At 33.8% G+C, this 15,422-nt stretch overlaps 2 protein-coding genes across 6 annotated transcripts; both read left to right on the forward strand.

Moving 5' to 3' along the window:
• The first annotated feature begins 2 nt into the window (after positions 1-2).
• On the forward strand, positions 3-4,544 carry ap4m1 (adaptor related protein complex 4 subunit mu 1). 2 transcript variants are annotated; one of them, XM_048178217.1, is made up of 15 exons: positions 3-66; positions 1,152-1,237; positions 1,334-1,440; positions 1,546-1,642; positions 1,742-1,852; positions 2,226-2,306; positions 2,394-2,456; positions 2,550-2,616; positions 2,709-2,762; positions 2,857-2,963; positions 3,044-3,135; positions 3,481-3,525; positions 3,666-3,716; positions 3,807-3,924; positions 4,000-4,544. In XM_048178217.1, the coding sequence occupies exons 1-15, from the start codon at positions 30-32 to the stop codon at positions 4,189-4,191; spliced, it is 1,308 nt and encodes a 435-aa protein (XP_048034174.1). In that variant the 5' UTR covers positions 3-29; the 3' UTR covers positions 4,192-4,544. The 2 variants fall into 2 exon arrangements, with proteins under 2 accessions (XP_048034174.1, XP_048034167.1); XM_048178210.1 differs by having other exon boundaries at positions 41-253.
• A 1,529-nt stretch (positions 4,545-6,073) lies between these two features.
• arrb2a (arrestin, beta 2a) lies at positions 6,074-15,164 on the forward strand. Of its 4 annotated transcripts, none has more exons than XM_048178239.1 (16): positions 6,074-6,278; positions 6,848-6,878; positions 6,955-7,015; positions 7,115-7,159; positions 7,715-7,911; positions 8,663-8,722; positions 8,865-8,932; positions 9,677-9,812; positions 9,888-9,972; positions 10,092-10,164; positions 10,386-10,523; positions 12,490-12,573; positions 13,005-13,028; positions 14,015-14,091; positions 14,207-14,261; positions 14,355-15,164. In XM_048178239.1, the coding sequence occupies exons 1-16, from the start codon at positions 6,256-6,258 to the stop codon at positions 14,437-14,439; spliced, it is 1,242 nt and encodes a 413-aa protein (XP_048034196.1). In that variant the 5' UTR covers positions 6,074-6,255; the 3' UTR covers positions 14,440-15,164. The 4 variants fall into 4 exon arrangements, with proteins under 4 accessions (XP_048034196.1, XP_048034216.1, XP_048034187.1 ...); XM_048178230.1 differs by having other exon boundaries at positions 6,076-6,278; positions 14,352-15,164; XM_048178259.1 differs by lacking the exon at positions 13,005-13,028 and having other exon boundaries at positions 6,075-6,278.
• The last annotated feature ends 258 nt before the right edge of the window (positions 15,165-15,422 follow it).

Raw genomic sequence — 15,422 nt, forward strand, 5'->3', positions numbered from 1 at the left:
AGTAAACGCTACTGTCAATACGAGTATTCATGAAGAAGAACAACCCGGCTGTTTACAGTCAAGAAGGTAGCAGTAATGAAACATTTGAGCAGCTAAACAGGTTTATGTTGTCCTATTTCGGAATACAAATGACGGCTGAAGAGAAAGCAGACTGATTTTTAATAATATGAAAAAGAATCGTGTGTGCTGAAGAAAATGATCAGTCAAATTTTCATCTTGTCATCAAAGGGAGATCATCTCATATATAAAGACTGTATCCTTACTTATCACTGGCTTACAAATTAACGTGCGAGATTTAATGTGTTTACACTACAATTCAAACGTTTGAATTATTCAGATTTTTAAATTTTTTGAAAGAAGTGTCTTATGTACACCAAGGTATGAATTTGTTTGATCTAAAATAGAGTAAAACAGTAATATTGTGAAATATTATTACAATTTAAAATAGCTGTTTTTTATTTGAATATATTTCAAATTGTAATCTAATTTTTTCAGCATCATTACTCCAGTCAGTGTCACATACTTATTATTAACATGTTGAAAACAGTTTTTGCTGGACATTTTTTAAACTTTTTCAGGATTCTGTGATGAACAGAAAGTTCCAAACAGTTATTTGAAATAGAAAGCTTTTGTAACATTATAAATGTCTTTATTGTCTCTTTTGATTAATTTAATGTGTCCTTGCTGAATAAAAGTATTCTTTAATCCCAAACTGTTGGATGATACACATTTATTACAAACATATTAATCAGCACAACTGTTTTTAACATTGATAATAATAAGAAATGTTTATTGAGCACCAAATCAGTGTATTAGAATGATTTCTGAAGGATCATGTGACACAAAATTCAGCTTTTCAGAGTGTCACAGGATTTTAAAAATAATTTAAAATAGAAAACTTCTTTTAAATTGTAATAATATTTCACAATAGTACTTTTTTTTACTGTATGTCTGATCAAATAAATGCAGCTTTGGTGAGCATAAGAGACTTCTTTCAAAAACATTAAAAAATTAAATCTTAATTATTAGAATTAGAATGGTAGTGTGTATCTCTCTGTTTGGTACAAAAATCACATTATAATGAAGCCCGACCTAGTGCTTTTAAGAGTTTAATACTTTCTGCTCATAATTGTTTCTTAATTCTGTGTCAGTCCGAGGAGAGGCCAGTAAAGACTCCATCAATGTATTCTATGAGATGGTCACTGCTCTTAGTGGGGATCAGCCTCCGGTTGTCATGGTAACTTCCATGTTTTTGGGCATCTGATGTCTGAATAGTTATTTTGAAAATGGACTGATTTTGCAGTGCATTATTTTGACTGTGATCTTGTTCCAGAAACACAAAGATCATCAATTCATCCATGTAAGGCAGGGTGGGCTTTACTGGGTGGCGTCCACCAAGACAAACCCGTCCCCTTTTACCATAATTGAGTTCCTCAACAGGTTAACAAATCTTTATTTTATCAGTTATGCCACATTATTTTTATCATTACAGCTATTTGTTACCTGTAATAGCATGATGATAAGCAACCGTTTTATGTCTCACAGATTAGCAGCTCTTACAAAGGACTACTGCGGCAGTTTGTCTGAGAAATCAGTGCGGATGAATTTCGCTCTAATTTATGAGCTGCTGGATGAGATGGTGGTAAATGTTCTCTCTTTAATTTTTATCATCACACCAAACAAATATGTCTTAAAAGCACACCGACTCTATATGTCCGTCTTCTATGTTTCTGATCATCAGGACTTTGGCTACATACAGACGACCTCAACTGACATACTGAAGAACTTCATCCAGACAGAAGCTGTGTCATCCAAACCCTTCAGCCTCTTTGACCTCAGTAATGTTGGTTTGGTAAGTTATTGTTGGGTAATTATGGTCTTTTTGGCATCTTGCTATTAATTTTTTTTTCACTCACATGTTTTATTTCTAAATACATTAGTGTTTTTTTGACAAATAGACAGCTGTGGTCTGCATTATAATATTTTATCTTACTTGAAAGCTTACTTTTATTTAGAAGCCAGAAGTGGTGATATATTAAATAAAATAATAAATAATTATAGATAACTAAAATCCATAGTTCCAATAGCTATGTTCGTCACGATTTACACTTAATTTGCATGGCTTGATTACAGTTATATATATATTTTTTTTTAATAAAATATTTTATTACCATATAAGTATAAACATTTTAATAACTTTCTGTAATAATTTTCATATTTTGTAGTTTGGGGCTGAGACACAACAGAGTAAAGTGGCCCCTAGTGTTGCAGCCAGTCGTCCTATAATGTCCAGTCGAGGAGAGCAGGTGGGTTTCCCTTGATTTTTCAGTTTTACATGTTATCTGTGATGATCTTAGGAAATAAGTATGAATTTTATCTCTCTCTGGCTGCAGGGTGGAAAGAATGAGATCTTTGTGGATGTGATAGAGAGGTTGTCGGTGGTTATTGGCTCCAATGTGAGTAAAAGTTGAATCACGTTTTGAAATAAAACTGCAAATTGCTTACTTCACTGTAATCACTTACCTTTTACATTTTATTCTTCTTTTAAGGGAGTTTTAATGAAAGCAGATATTCAGGGAGAGATAAGAATAAAATGCTTTCTTCCAACCTGTTCAGGTGAGTTGGCTACATCTTACAGCCCACATTAATGCAGATTGTGAAATGATCTTCCCTTCAATGATTGTATATTTCTTTTGTTCATCCTGTAGAGATGCGGATTGGACTGAACGAAGAGCTCAATATTGGAAAGTCCCAGCTGAAAGGTTAAGTGTGCAACACTGATCAATACACATATGTCTCTAGAGGCCGTATCTTTTATTAAAAGTGTGATTAAATCTGTTTCCTTCTATTCTTCAGGTTATAGTTCAGCTGTGCGTGTGGATGAATGCAGATTCCACCAGGCTGTTAAACTGGATGAATTTGATACTTTCAGAATATTGAAAGTTTGTCCCAGCCAAGGAGAGGTAAATTTTCGCTTCACACACAGAATTGCACTTTAGTATCATTTCTGCATGGATAGTTCGTGATGTTGTTTTCCCTTCAGCAAACAGTGATGCAGTATCAGCTGTGTGATGAGCTTCCGTGTGCACCACCATTTCAGTTATTCCCCTCTGTAGAGAAGGATTACGTCAACAGGTCTGTAAACTGTTTCATACATAATGTATACATTTAAATTCAAATTAAATGTAATTTTAAATGAATTTAAATGCAATTGTGAATTAACTTAAATGTAATTTTAAATTAATGTAAATTTAATTTTAAATTAATGAATTTAAATAAAAATAATATAATTTTAATATTCAGTCATTTATTTTCATTGTGAGTTTTAAGACAGCATGAGTGACAGAGGTTGAACTGATTATTATTAATAATGAATTACTCTATTTATTAAATATTAGTGACTTTATTATTATGCATAAACACCTCTCAATTGTAGTACAATCACTGTAATTATCGCTTTAATAGATTTTTTATTTTCAGGGTGTTGATCTTTCTTAAACTTCGTTGTGATCTTCCACCTAAAAGGTCAGTGGACATGCTGCATAGTGCATATAATGAGTCATACGTTAGATGAGAGGTGTAAAAAGGCATAATCAATACATCACAATATGCCAATAAGTGTACACAGTTACATTACAAGTAATGTTCTTTATTTTTTGCTGCAGTACGGCCCTTAATGTTTCCATTACCGTGCCTGTGCCAAAAGGCTCTGTAAGGTCAGATTATGCAATGCATCTCCACGATTATTAGTGTAATTAAGTTTTATGGACCATGTATAACCTCTTATGCTTAACCATCCTGTACAGTATGTCTCAGGAGCTCAGCAGTCCTGACCAGACCGCGGAACTGCAGCCAAAGAACAAAGCCCTGCTCTGGGAGATTCCACGTTTTCCCGGAGGAGCGCAGTTGTCGGCACTGTTCAAGGTGATGTTATAATACGATTATTTGCTTGATGCAAGTTGACATCCGTCACTGATAATGTATAATCTGATCCCACAGGTGGACGTACCTGGCCTAAGCTCTGCCTCTTTACTGGAAGTCGGCCCTGTCAGTATGTCATTCGAACTGCCCAAACAAACCTGCACGGGCCTTCAGATCCGCTTCCTCCGACTCTCTCCAACTCAGACAGGACTGTCACAACGTTGGGTTCGATATGTCACTCATTCTGACTCCTACACCATACGGATCTGACCCAACCAGATGGAACAATCATTTAATGTGTACAGCACATCACTAAGCGTTGAACAAACCACTTTGTACCTCACCCATCCACAGAAGTTTTTTTTTAATTATTATTATTATTATTTTGTTGGGAAATCTGAGATAATCTATGCATATGAACAAATTTACAGGTTTGATCCTTTTATTTTTTGATTTTATAGAAAGTGAACCAAGAGATCTTTGGAGATACAACAGTATTTTGTCCAGAATAACTGTCAAAAAAGTGTTACCTCTATGCAACACTGTCTGTTCCTGCGTTTTCAGTCAAATAAAATAAGGCCATCGGTGTATAAATATTAAATAAATGACTTGTAATTAAAAAACGTTTAGTTCTGTTGTCGTATTTTTAACTAAACTAACATCATGCGAAAGCAGGTAAGTGTATTCATCATGTTTAGAAGCTAAAAAAGTCTAAATTATGAGATAAAATACTTTTTTGTCATTTTCTTCTCATCTCTTAGCATTTCATAATTTTGACTTTTTCTCATAAATTGACAGTCAGTTTTTGCTTTTTATCTCACTTATGACTTAGTATCTTATTATTTTAGCTTTTTATTTCCATTTCATCTTTTTGTCATAATTACTCTTGTAAAAAAAAAAAAAAAAAAAACTACCAAAATCTATTTAAAATGCATTTATTTCAAACTAAGTATACTTCAAATCCATTAACATATTTATTGACACATCACTTAAGACTTACTGATATAAAATTATAATTAAAATTTTATTTGGAGTATTTCTTTATAGCACAATGCACATTTCTTAATATTATGCCTAAGAAATGTTTTAATATCACTGTTAATAAGGATTGTATGATCATTGTATAGTATCAGTCTTTAAATGCAATATATTTAAAGTGTTCCTAAACTATACTTGCAATAGTTCCACTGTAGCACAATCAAAATGTACACTTAAGTATATCTTTAGTTGTACGTAAGCACTACTTCCGCACAATTAAAGTGCATTAAGTACAAAATTAGTTGTTCCAGTTTAGCAGACCAAAAGTACAATTGCAGGGTATTTTTATTTAGCACATAAATATGTAAATGTATTTGTAGTATACTTGGCACAAAATAAATATTTAAAATACATTTTAGTTTTTTTCACTAGGGTATGACTTAGTATGTCATAATTTTGACTTTTGATATCATAATTATGATTTACATGTTTTATGTGGCAGAAATGGGCTTTCATAGGTTATGGTGAAACAGGAGATGGCTTGTTTTTCTCTTCAGTTAGGCCTAAAATGCAGTCTGATATCTGATGTGTGCAGATCTGTCAAATTCCCTCATCAGTTTAAAGCAGTGTGTTATGAAACCTTTGCAGTGTTCTGTGAAGCTACTACCTTCAAAGCTATAATTATAAAGAAGACACAATCATCTTCTACATAAATGGCCCACCCAGTCAATGATTGTGGAGATATTACACTGTTGGATACATGGACCCTCTCAGAGAAAATATCACTCCTTTGATGCTCACTCCTAGTAGCACTTCACACTGCTACTAGATAAAAATACATCAAAAGGTACAGTATGACATTATGACATAATTGACCCCTTGTGTTATCAAAGCATAGATGAGCTCTAGCAGCTCACCATTCTCACTTTGCTGTACATTTTAGTTTGGTAAAAAAAAAAAAAAAAATACGGTGACTTATAAAATAATTATATTATACTAAATGTACCATAAATAATATATTAGTATACTATACTATAATTATAATTAAATGGTATAATTGATAAATAATATTTTTAATATAATCACTAAAAATAAATAGATCAGTATAATTCAATAAGTATGTTAATAGATAAATAAATAATGCATTTCTTTACTGTGATTCTGAGGCGCCACTCGGTTGTTGTTGTATCTACGGCTGTCTGCTGCAACTTTTGTGGGTGGAAGATCACGTGACTGTAGCCCCGCCCACCGCCAGCTACCAGGGAGTGATTGAACACCTAGGAGCTTCTGTTTACACTCTGTGCCATAGCTGTATTTTCCTCCACAAAAATTCCCACAGCCAACTCTTCCCTCATTATGGGGGACAAGGCAGGCACCCGGTGAGTATTTTTTAAAGCCTCAGACATCAAATAAATGTTTTTTTGTTATCATTATTGTTCAAAATATGAAGCGAACAGTAGAAAAGCTAATACTAGCTGAATTTTAAATGGACGTGGCTGGCTGGGTAACCTGACTGATCATGATGGAGAAATAGCACCTAATAATCACGTTTATTATATTAAAAATGTTCAGTCTTCGTAATTTTGTTAGAAATGTATTTTAAGCATTTCCAACGGCTTTACTGGAAATCAGTTCATCCTTTAGCAGGCATTTAGCCTGGCAGCTAACAGCTACTCATGTAGGGACTATGCAAAATTCTCATACTGAAATAATTTTTAATTATTTCATGAAAAAATATTATTAATATTGTCAAGCATGATCGTAGTATTACTGGAGTTTGCAAGAAAACAAGTTCTCCCATCATGCCATTTGTTGCTCTTCACCATTTGTTTGCTCTTTTGGTTCTTGCCATCTGCTTCACTGTAAAACGTTCCCACCTATTTTTACTAAACGATCAGCTCCGATAATGTCTGTGATTATTCATGTACACATTTCTGTTGTTCTAAAGGGTTTTCAAGAAGTCTAGTCCCAATTGCAAGGTAAAAACTTTCTCTATCACACTATCACAGTCTTGGTTTCCACAAGTTGTAGTTACAACCCTGTCTGTTTTCACAGCTTACAGTATACCTGGGAAAAAGAGATTTTGTGGATCATCTTGATCACGTAGACCCTGTTGGTCAGTGACTTAAGACAATCAGTTAAATTGTATTTAAATGGAGAAGTAAGAGTTTTCTATTGAAAGTTCACTGACATACAACATATACTTCTGCTACAGATGGTGTGATCCTGATCGAACCTGAATATCTCAAAGAAAGAAAAGGTGAGCAGGAAAGCATCTTTGACTTTGTTTTGTGGTATGAATGACAATTGAAATTTGAAAACTGAAAGACACTGAAATTACAATTCTGACTGATACCAGTAATTATTTTCCTGTCATGGCCGGTAACCGATAAATCGAAGATAGTAAAACTCTATATGTTTTCTCTAAATAAAAATCAATAAATAATTGCTTCAAGTGAATTAAGCATCTCAAACATTATAAAGTGCAGTATAAAAATTTTATATACATTTTGAAATTTGTTGTCTAAAGATTGCATTAACAGTGTTATTAAGTTAGTAGTGTTTTAAGGATTTAAGTGAGCATTAGATGACGGCAGAAGGTAATCTAAATGTAAATACATGGAAATGAGCATACACAATTAAATTATATGATACTGATATATTGTGTATCCCTACTGTTTATTTTTCCAGTTTATAATTTTGTAAAACTGTTTTTCCATACTTATCTCATGTTGCTTCACATCAAATGCAAATGATGTCCCACTTGTGGTGTTTCTGTTATAATCCCTAATACTTTATCCAATCTTTCTTCCAGTGTTTGTGACTTTAACCTGTGCTTTCCGGTATGGCCGCGAGGACCTTGACGTTTTAGGACTGTCCTTCCGGAAAGACCTTTACATCTTCACTTTTCAAGCCTATCCTCCCATTCCAGAGGAATCCAAGCCCCACAGTCGTCTGCAGGAAAGACTTTTGAAGAAACTGGGCCAGAATGCTTATCCTTTTCATTTCACTGTGAGTTTCTTCCTACCTTTTAAAGGGTTAGTTCACCCAAAAATGAAATTGCTCAACCTCATGTTGCTCCAAATCCGTAAGACCTTTAAGATAAATTAAGATATTTCTGATGAAATCCATGAGCTTTCTGGCCTCTAGACTGCATTGTTGTTACCACTTTCAAGGCCCAGAAAGGTAGTAAAGACATCGTTAAAGTAGTCCATGCGACTACTACAGTCGTTCAACTTTAAATGCGTGCGACGCGTCTAAAGACAATAGAACCCATTATAATCCGTGATATTGTCTACACTAGATGCACAAATTCCCGACAGTAAACGGATTCCTCGTTCTATTTCCGACGTAGTCCAAGTGCTTTCCAACGGTCGTCTTGTCGCATTCAGTGTAGACAGCTTTTAGCTGTTGCGGCGCGACACGATAAAAGTCGCATCTGGTGTAGACACGGTGTTAATGTTATTTAGCGACGAGAATACTTTTAGTGCGCAAAAAACAAATAAAAATAAAGACTTTATTCAACAATTTCTTGTCTTCCATGTCAGTCTCCTACGCAGTCTCTAATGAGACCTTATTGTAAAGTGTTACCCTTTTAATATTGGCCATTTATCAGTTATCAACTGTAACATGAAGATAATTATCACTTTGTATTGGCTGGTAATTTTAATATTGGTACATCTCTTCTAAATAGGAAGTACTTGATGAGATATTAGGGTGTGCATAGTGTATGTTTAAGTGGAAATATTCTTCTGTTTTCCAGATACCTCAAAACTTGCCATGTTCGGTTACCCTGCAGCCTGGGCCTGAGGACACAGGAAAGGTATTATCACTTATTCACAGCTCCTTTTAACACAACAAGTTCCATCTAACACTTTTAAATTTGTCACCCAATTTTGCACACATCCTATTTGTGAAGCTTGAGCAAACTTCTCATTTGTTTACCTCTGTCTTTCTCGCTCCAGGCCTGTGGGGTGGATTTTGAGATCAGGGCTTTCTGTGCCAAATCGATGGACGACAAGAATCACAAAAGGTTTGATTCTTTACAGTTTCCTGCCTTTTTTGACCCATAATCATTTGTTTTCTGCAACAAAATAAAAAAATAAAAGGGGTGATTGCGACTTTTTATCTCACAGTTCTGACTTTTTTTCTCACAATTGCGCATTTGTCACAGTTCAGACTCCCAATCGCAAGGTATAAATTTGTAATTGCAAGTTTATATCTCGAACTAGTGACTTTTTTCCTCAGAATTGCGAGTTTGTTTGTTTTTTGGAATTCTTGTTTTATATCTCGCAATTTTTTTTCCACCTCAGAATAACTAAATAATAAAGGTCATTGTGAATTCTTATCTTACAATTTAGATTTTTTTTTTTCACAATTGCAAGTATATAACTTGTAATTTCAAGGTATAAATGACTTTTTTCCCTCAGAATTACCAGGGTTTTTTTCGTTGTTGTTGTTTTGTTTTTATGCAATTTTTAGTTTACATCTCACAATTCTGTTTGTTTTTTTTCTCTCATGGAATAACAAAATAAAAATAGTCATTGTGACTTTTTATCTCCTTTATCTCCTTTTTTTTTTTTCACAGCTCGTAATTATAACTCGTAATTGCGAGTTTACATCTTGAAATTCAGATTTTTTTTCCCTCAGAACTGTGAGTTTATATTTTGCAATTTTTTTTATTCTGTGCCGGAAACAAGCTTCCATAGTTTTCAGTGTAAATAATTTTTGGAAGGAAAGTTTAGGTATTATTTGAAGATTATTTCTTTCTCGAAAGGAATTCAGTGCGACTAGTGATTCGTAAAGTCCAGTACGCCCCTGAGAAACCCGGCCCACAGCCAATGGTGGAGACGACGAGGAGTTTCCTCATGTCAGACCGGTCTTTACACCTAGAGGCTTCATTAGATAAAGAGGTAACATACTGTTTAACACATATCAGCGCTAGTTAGAAATAATTAACCTATTATAACCTTGATCATCTCACACAGCTGTATTACCATGGAGAACCCATCAGTGTTAACGTCCATGTCACCAATAACTCAACCAAGACCGTCAAAAGGGTTAAAATATCAGGTGAGTCACAGCCATCAGCCTTGCTGTTTGTAGTTTGTGACATTATTTTCATATCAGTCTCATCATCTATGATCTGTTTACATATTATTACTGTACTGTTTGCATTTTTGTCTCTACAGTCCGACAGTATGCTGATATCTGTCTCTTCAGTACAGCACAGTACAGATGTCTAGTGGCTCAGATAGAGGCTGAGTAAGCATATTTTATTTACACAGTATAGATGTTGGTGTTTTGAAATGATTACCTGAACTTTTAGTTCTCATTTATTCAAGATTTATGATTAAGATGTCATTAGGAGAACAGACCTACCCAAAAGTGGCACAAAAACATGTCTTCTTCTGTCTGTTTGCTGACTTTCTAATGATGTGTACATGGGAAACAAAGTGTATTTGTTCCATCTTTGTGTTCTGCAGCGATCAAGTGGCATCCAGCTCTACTTTCTGTAAAGTGTACACACTCACGCCAACTCTCAACAACAATCGAGAGAAGAGAGGGCTGGCGCTGGATGGAAAACTCAAACATGAGGACACCAACCTGGCGTCCAGTACCATGTGAGTATTACTGTACTTAACCAGCACATTTTACCTATTTGCACACTAGTATGAAAAAGACTAAATATTTTTGTCTTATAAAATTGTAATGATGTAGAACTACAAGCATGCAACATTTTGTTAACATATACAGGCATTTGTGCAAAGCTCAGGCTAGTTAATAAAATCTTTACAAAATTGAAAGTTTCCTACTTTAAATTCTAAAGTAAATGAGAAGTAAGAAATCAACTTGTGGTTAAAGTCTATTAAACCGTTCAAATGTTTTTGAAAGAGGTCTTTTATTCTCACCAAGGCTGCATTTATTTGATTAAAAAAAATACACTAAACACAGTAATATTGTAAAATATTATTACTATTTAAAATAACTATTTTCAGTTTTAATTTATTTTAAAATGTAATTTATTCCTATGATGACAAAGTTGATTTTTCAGCACCATTACTTCAGTCTTCAGTGTCAAATGATCCTTCAGAAATCATGCTGATTTAGTGCTCAAGAAACATCTTATTATTATCAGTGTTGTGGAAACTGTGATCCTTTTTATTCAGAATTACTTGATTATTAGAAAGTTCAATCACACTTTATATTAGGTGGCATTGACTACTATGTACTTACATCAAAAAATTAAGTACAATGTACTTATTGTGATCATGTTGTATTGTAAAACACTTTTCCTGCTCTTAAGGTGGGACACGGGTTAGGGTTAGGAACAGGTTTGGTGGTATGGTTCTTTTAAGGGTGAGTTAAGCTGTAAGGGAAGAGTCAACTGTGTAATTATAGATGTAATTACATATATAATTAATTTCTGTAATTACAAGCAGGTATTTTTTAAACATAATGTAATTTTATAGTTAAAGACACAAAAGACCAGATATGATGAATGAAGAACAGGAGTCAGAGTTTTAAAAAAAATAAACTAAAGAAAATTTTATTGAAGAATAGTTTGCAGTTTCAACAGCAGAAGCCAGCTTCAAGTCTCACATTTCCACACCAATTATACTCTAACGGTCTACTAACTACATCATTCTTTAGGTTAAACAATTCTGACTGGCTAAGAAAAATAGACATAATCGGTATTCTTCCACACATGGACTGATAGTTAGAAGTATATCTCCATCCATCGCACTTCTGATGCTCGGACTATGAATTTAGGCACATAGTGATCTGTTAAGTCATGAAAAGGCGCCGGCAGGTCTCTAGTAGAATGCCAGTTGTCCACCAGCACCAATACTACACAATACCACACATACACAGAATTCACAGCTTCTTCAAGGTTAAAGTTGGCCCAGACTTTAACTATAAGCTGGAAGGATTCAAAACATACTGATAAGTTGTACTTTTCTCTCAGTGAGTGGTAGAGACAATATTAATCATTATTCTCTAGTGTTTGAAGATGAAAAGGAAAAGAAATGCTTTAAAATAAGATGAAGTCATGCAAATAATTTAATATTTAGAAAAATAAATGTTGATTAATAACTCAAAAGATATATATTGATGCAGCAGTGGATTCCAGAATGCAACCCTTCAATAAATACAATGTAAAAACATGGATGTGCATAATAAGTGCATTTTATCAAATGATTAATTTAAAAGTTTGTACATAGTAGAGACCTAATATATAAATGTATAAGTGGGACCGAAATTAACATTATAAATGTCTTTACTGTCACTTTTGATCAATTTAATGCATCTTTGCAGAATAACATTTCTTAATTTCAAAAAAATCCTTACTGACCCCAAACCTTTTAACAGTTGTGTATATGAAATCAAAATTGACCCTATTCACTTTCTTAATACACCTTCCTGGTCTTTTTGTATACAGTTCATCAGTCCACTCCAGGTGTCTTTGTAATTGTTCATAAATGTAAAGACAGGTGATTTCCTTTTTTCAAAAAAGTAGGTTTTGTGTTGAATTCTTTGTAGGATATAGAGCCATCTGACTGATTCTGTTTGTGTGTTTGACTGCAGTGTGAAGGATGTGAGTTATAAGGAAGTTCTGGGTGTCCTGGTGTCCTATCGGGTCAAAGTCAAACTGGTGGTCTCCCGTGGAGGGTGAGTCATGTGTCACACCTGCATCCTCTATACAGTCACACACTGGGGAACAGTTTTGATAGGTCTTTAGTTCTCCACACATTAATGACCGTTACATGTTGCTGTTGTTTTCGAAATAATAATAATAATCAGATATGATCTCACATGTATGTGTGTTTTACTAGTGTAGGTTGACTAGTTTATCTAGACATTTTTGTCTTATATCATTTTCTTGGATTTGATATTTTCAGTGGTGGTGCTTTAATTAGCGTGCGGTGCTTTAGCTGTTAAAACTCTTTTGCAGGATGCTGTGCGAGCTTTATATTTCCTCCCTGAACTCTTGCCTGCCTGTGCTGCTTTGTTGTGGTTATTGAATCATTTTGTCACTCTCCCATTGTTTTATGTATCTCTCTCTGTCTGTTTCCTTCCCCTCCATCTGTCTGTCACGTTAGGCTTTTAAGCAGCTTGCTGGAGAGGTAAATACATTCATTGTGCATTCTGGTGGCTTGCTGTAGTGTCTCTAGGTTTGCCATAAAAAGAAGATCTGCATGGTGTTCAATGATCTGCTCAACTTGACCCTGATGTTTCCTGTCTGATAGTGTTAGAACAGCACTAATCTCAACACACACATGAAACCGCATGAATGGATGAATCTCACTAAGAAATGTCTAGGTCATATTTTACCTTTAAATCTAAAGAATTGCATGTTGTAATGTAAAAAAAAAAGAAGCCTATTTTGTCTGTAAAGTACTTAATATTTTTTTTAAAGAAAATTACAGATATTACAAATATTTAAAAATAAACTTGTGGATTACACTTGCAGTATGACATTTTCATTGGAAGTGAATGTGGCTTAGTTGTCATGAAAATATTAGAATCCAAAAAAATCATTAAATCATATTCTACAATTTTTTTTTTTTTTTTTTGCAAAATATACACTACTGTTCAGATGTTTTGAAAGGTTCTTATGCTCATTAAGGCTGCATTTACTTGCTCAAAAATACAGTTAAAATAGTAATATTGTGAAATATTATTACCATTTAAAATAAGTGTTTTTCTATTATGCAATTTATTCCTGTTATGTCAAAACTGAATTTTCAGCATCAATACTCCAGTCTTCAGTGTCACATGATCTTTCAGAATAAGTTTTTTTTTCATGATTCTTGAACAGCATTCATCTGAAATAGAAATTTTTTACATAATTGTCTTTACTGTCACACTTTTGATCAATTTAACGCATCCTTGCCGAATAAAAGCATTAATTTCCTTTACAAAAAATATCTTTCCGACCCAAATGAGTATATACACATTACACACATTATATATTAGTTTTGATTTTGTAGTGAAATATGACCCAGTCAGTTCTTGAAAGATTTGCCCTCTTAAGAACTCTTGCACACCTCAAGTATTTCAAATAATGGCAATGTTGTTTTTGTGTTGTTTTTCTCTCTTTCTCATTCAGGGATGTTTCAGTGGAACTGCCTTTTGTCTTAATGCATCCAAAACCCACAGACTCCACCCTTTTCCATTCGACCTCAGGTTTGTGTCAAGCCATGATCAAAATTGCACTGAAATAGGCCATGTCTAACTGTCAATGTAATAACACCTTCATTAATCATTTAATAATAATAATAATACTTTTTCTGTTTAACAGCTGCTCCAATTTTGGATCCACCAATTGACACCAATTTGATAGAGTTTGACACAAAGTAAGCAAGAATTTTTAATATCAACATCAAACAATGATTAGATTTCCCTCTTGTTTAAAGCTTTGTTTTCCATGTTATTCTTTCTCACAGCAGTTTAACTGCAGATGACGACATTGTATTTGAGGACTTTGCTCGCTTGCGGTTAAAAGGAATGATCGACAAGGAGGAGGACTGCTAAATTTTTATCATCTCATTCACCAAGAACAGAAGCGCTTCACATCAAATTGTGCATCTTTTCTCTCCTTAAGGGTGTAACAAAGAAATAATTATTTTCATCTCATTACAATTAAAGCAGCATTTGGATATTTTATTGGGGGAAAAAAAAGTGGAGAAAAGTAAATGATTTGATTAATATACCTGTCAAAAGCTAATGAAGGAGGGGATTCCAGGGAATTTCATAAATTTTTTTCATAGGCATGTGATAATTATACTCTCATATTGTGCCAACTGTTATGTTATGAACGGCAAGCCCATCTGTAAAGATGGCCAAATTGCTTCATGTTTATTCCTTTACAAAGACGGTCTTGATTTTCCTGTGATCTGTGTACAATAACCCCTGTGCATTACACAAAGATGGACAGAATCAGTGACAGGGGCTGTGCATGTTTCTCTGTGCTGCTGCGAGGATCATATGTGATTGAGCACATGTTGTCTTTCTGCAGGTTGTAAATGTATGAAAGTGCTGCTTTTAATTTGTTGGGCTGCTGCATTTGGTAAAAAAAAAAAAAAAAAAAAAAAAAAACGCTAATGGATGTACAGAGATTTAACATCCCTCAGGAGAAAGGAAATTTGTTGTTGTTAACAATTTTCATAATCACAGGATACACTGTTTGCCATTTTATTTTAAAACTTTTTATTTAATTTTTTTTAAAACAAATAAAATACAACATGGCTGTTATTAAATTTGGAAAGCTTTATTACTAACCTTTGAATTCAGCAATTTGCTGAGAAAAGTCAAGGTGTTCGCTCTCACACTGCAAAAAAAATGATTTCCTTATTCAGTATTTTTTTTCCAGCACATAAACATTCTTAAATTAAGACATTTACTAGAGAAGCCAAATTACTTAATATTAAAATTAAAAGAGTTTATGCTTAAAACAGGAAAAATCTGTCAATAGGGTCAGAAAAATCTTTTTTTCAGAAAACAAGACTTAAGTCATT

The sequence above is a fragment of the Megalobrama amblycephala genome, linkage group LG2 (genome assembly GCF_018812025.1).
Source record: "Megalobrama amblycephala isolate DHTTF-2021 linkage group LG2, ASM1881202v1, whole genome shotgun sequence".
In the NCBI taxonomy this organism is placed as follows: domain Eukaryota; kingdom Metazoa; phylum Chordata; class Actinopteri; order Cypriniformes; family Xenocyprididae; genus Megalobrama; species Megalobrama amblycephala.

Excerpts from the sequence above, each read along its gene's own strand:
- ap4m1 (XM_048178210.1), top strand. The coding sequence starts at position 196 with ATGATCAGTCAAATTTTCATCTTGTCATCAAAGGGAGATCATCTCATA. Across the intron at positions 1,238-1,333 it reads ATCAGCCTCCGGTTGTCATG|AAACACAAAGATCATCAATT; the intron begins GTAACTTCCATG and ends ATCTTGTTCCAG. Across the intron at positions 2,457-2,549 it reads CGGTGGTTATTGGCTCCAAT|GGAGTTTTAATGAAAGCAGA; the intron begins GTGAGTAAAAGT and ends TCTTCTTTTAAG.
- arrb2a (XM_048178230.1), top strand. The coding sequence starts at position 6,256 with ATGGGGGACAAGGCAGGCACCCG. Across the intron at positions 12,574-13,004 it reads CTGGTGGTCTCCCGTGGAGG|GCTTTTAAGCAGCTTGCTGG; the intron begins GTGAGTCATGTG and ends CTGTCACGTTAG. Across the intron at positions 13,029-14,014 it reads TTAAGCAGCTTGCTGGAGAG|GGATGTTTCAGTGGAACTGC; the intron begins GTAAATACATTC and ends TTTCTCATTCAG.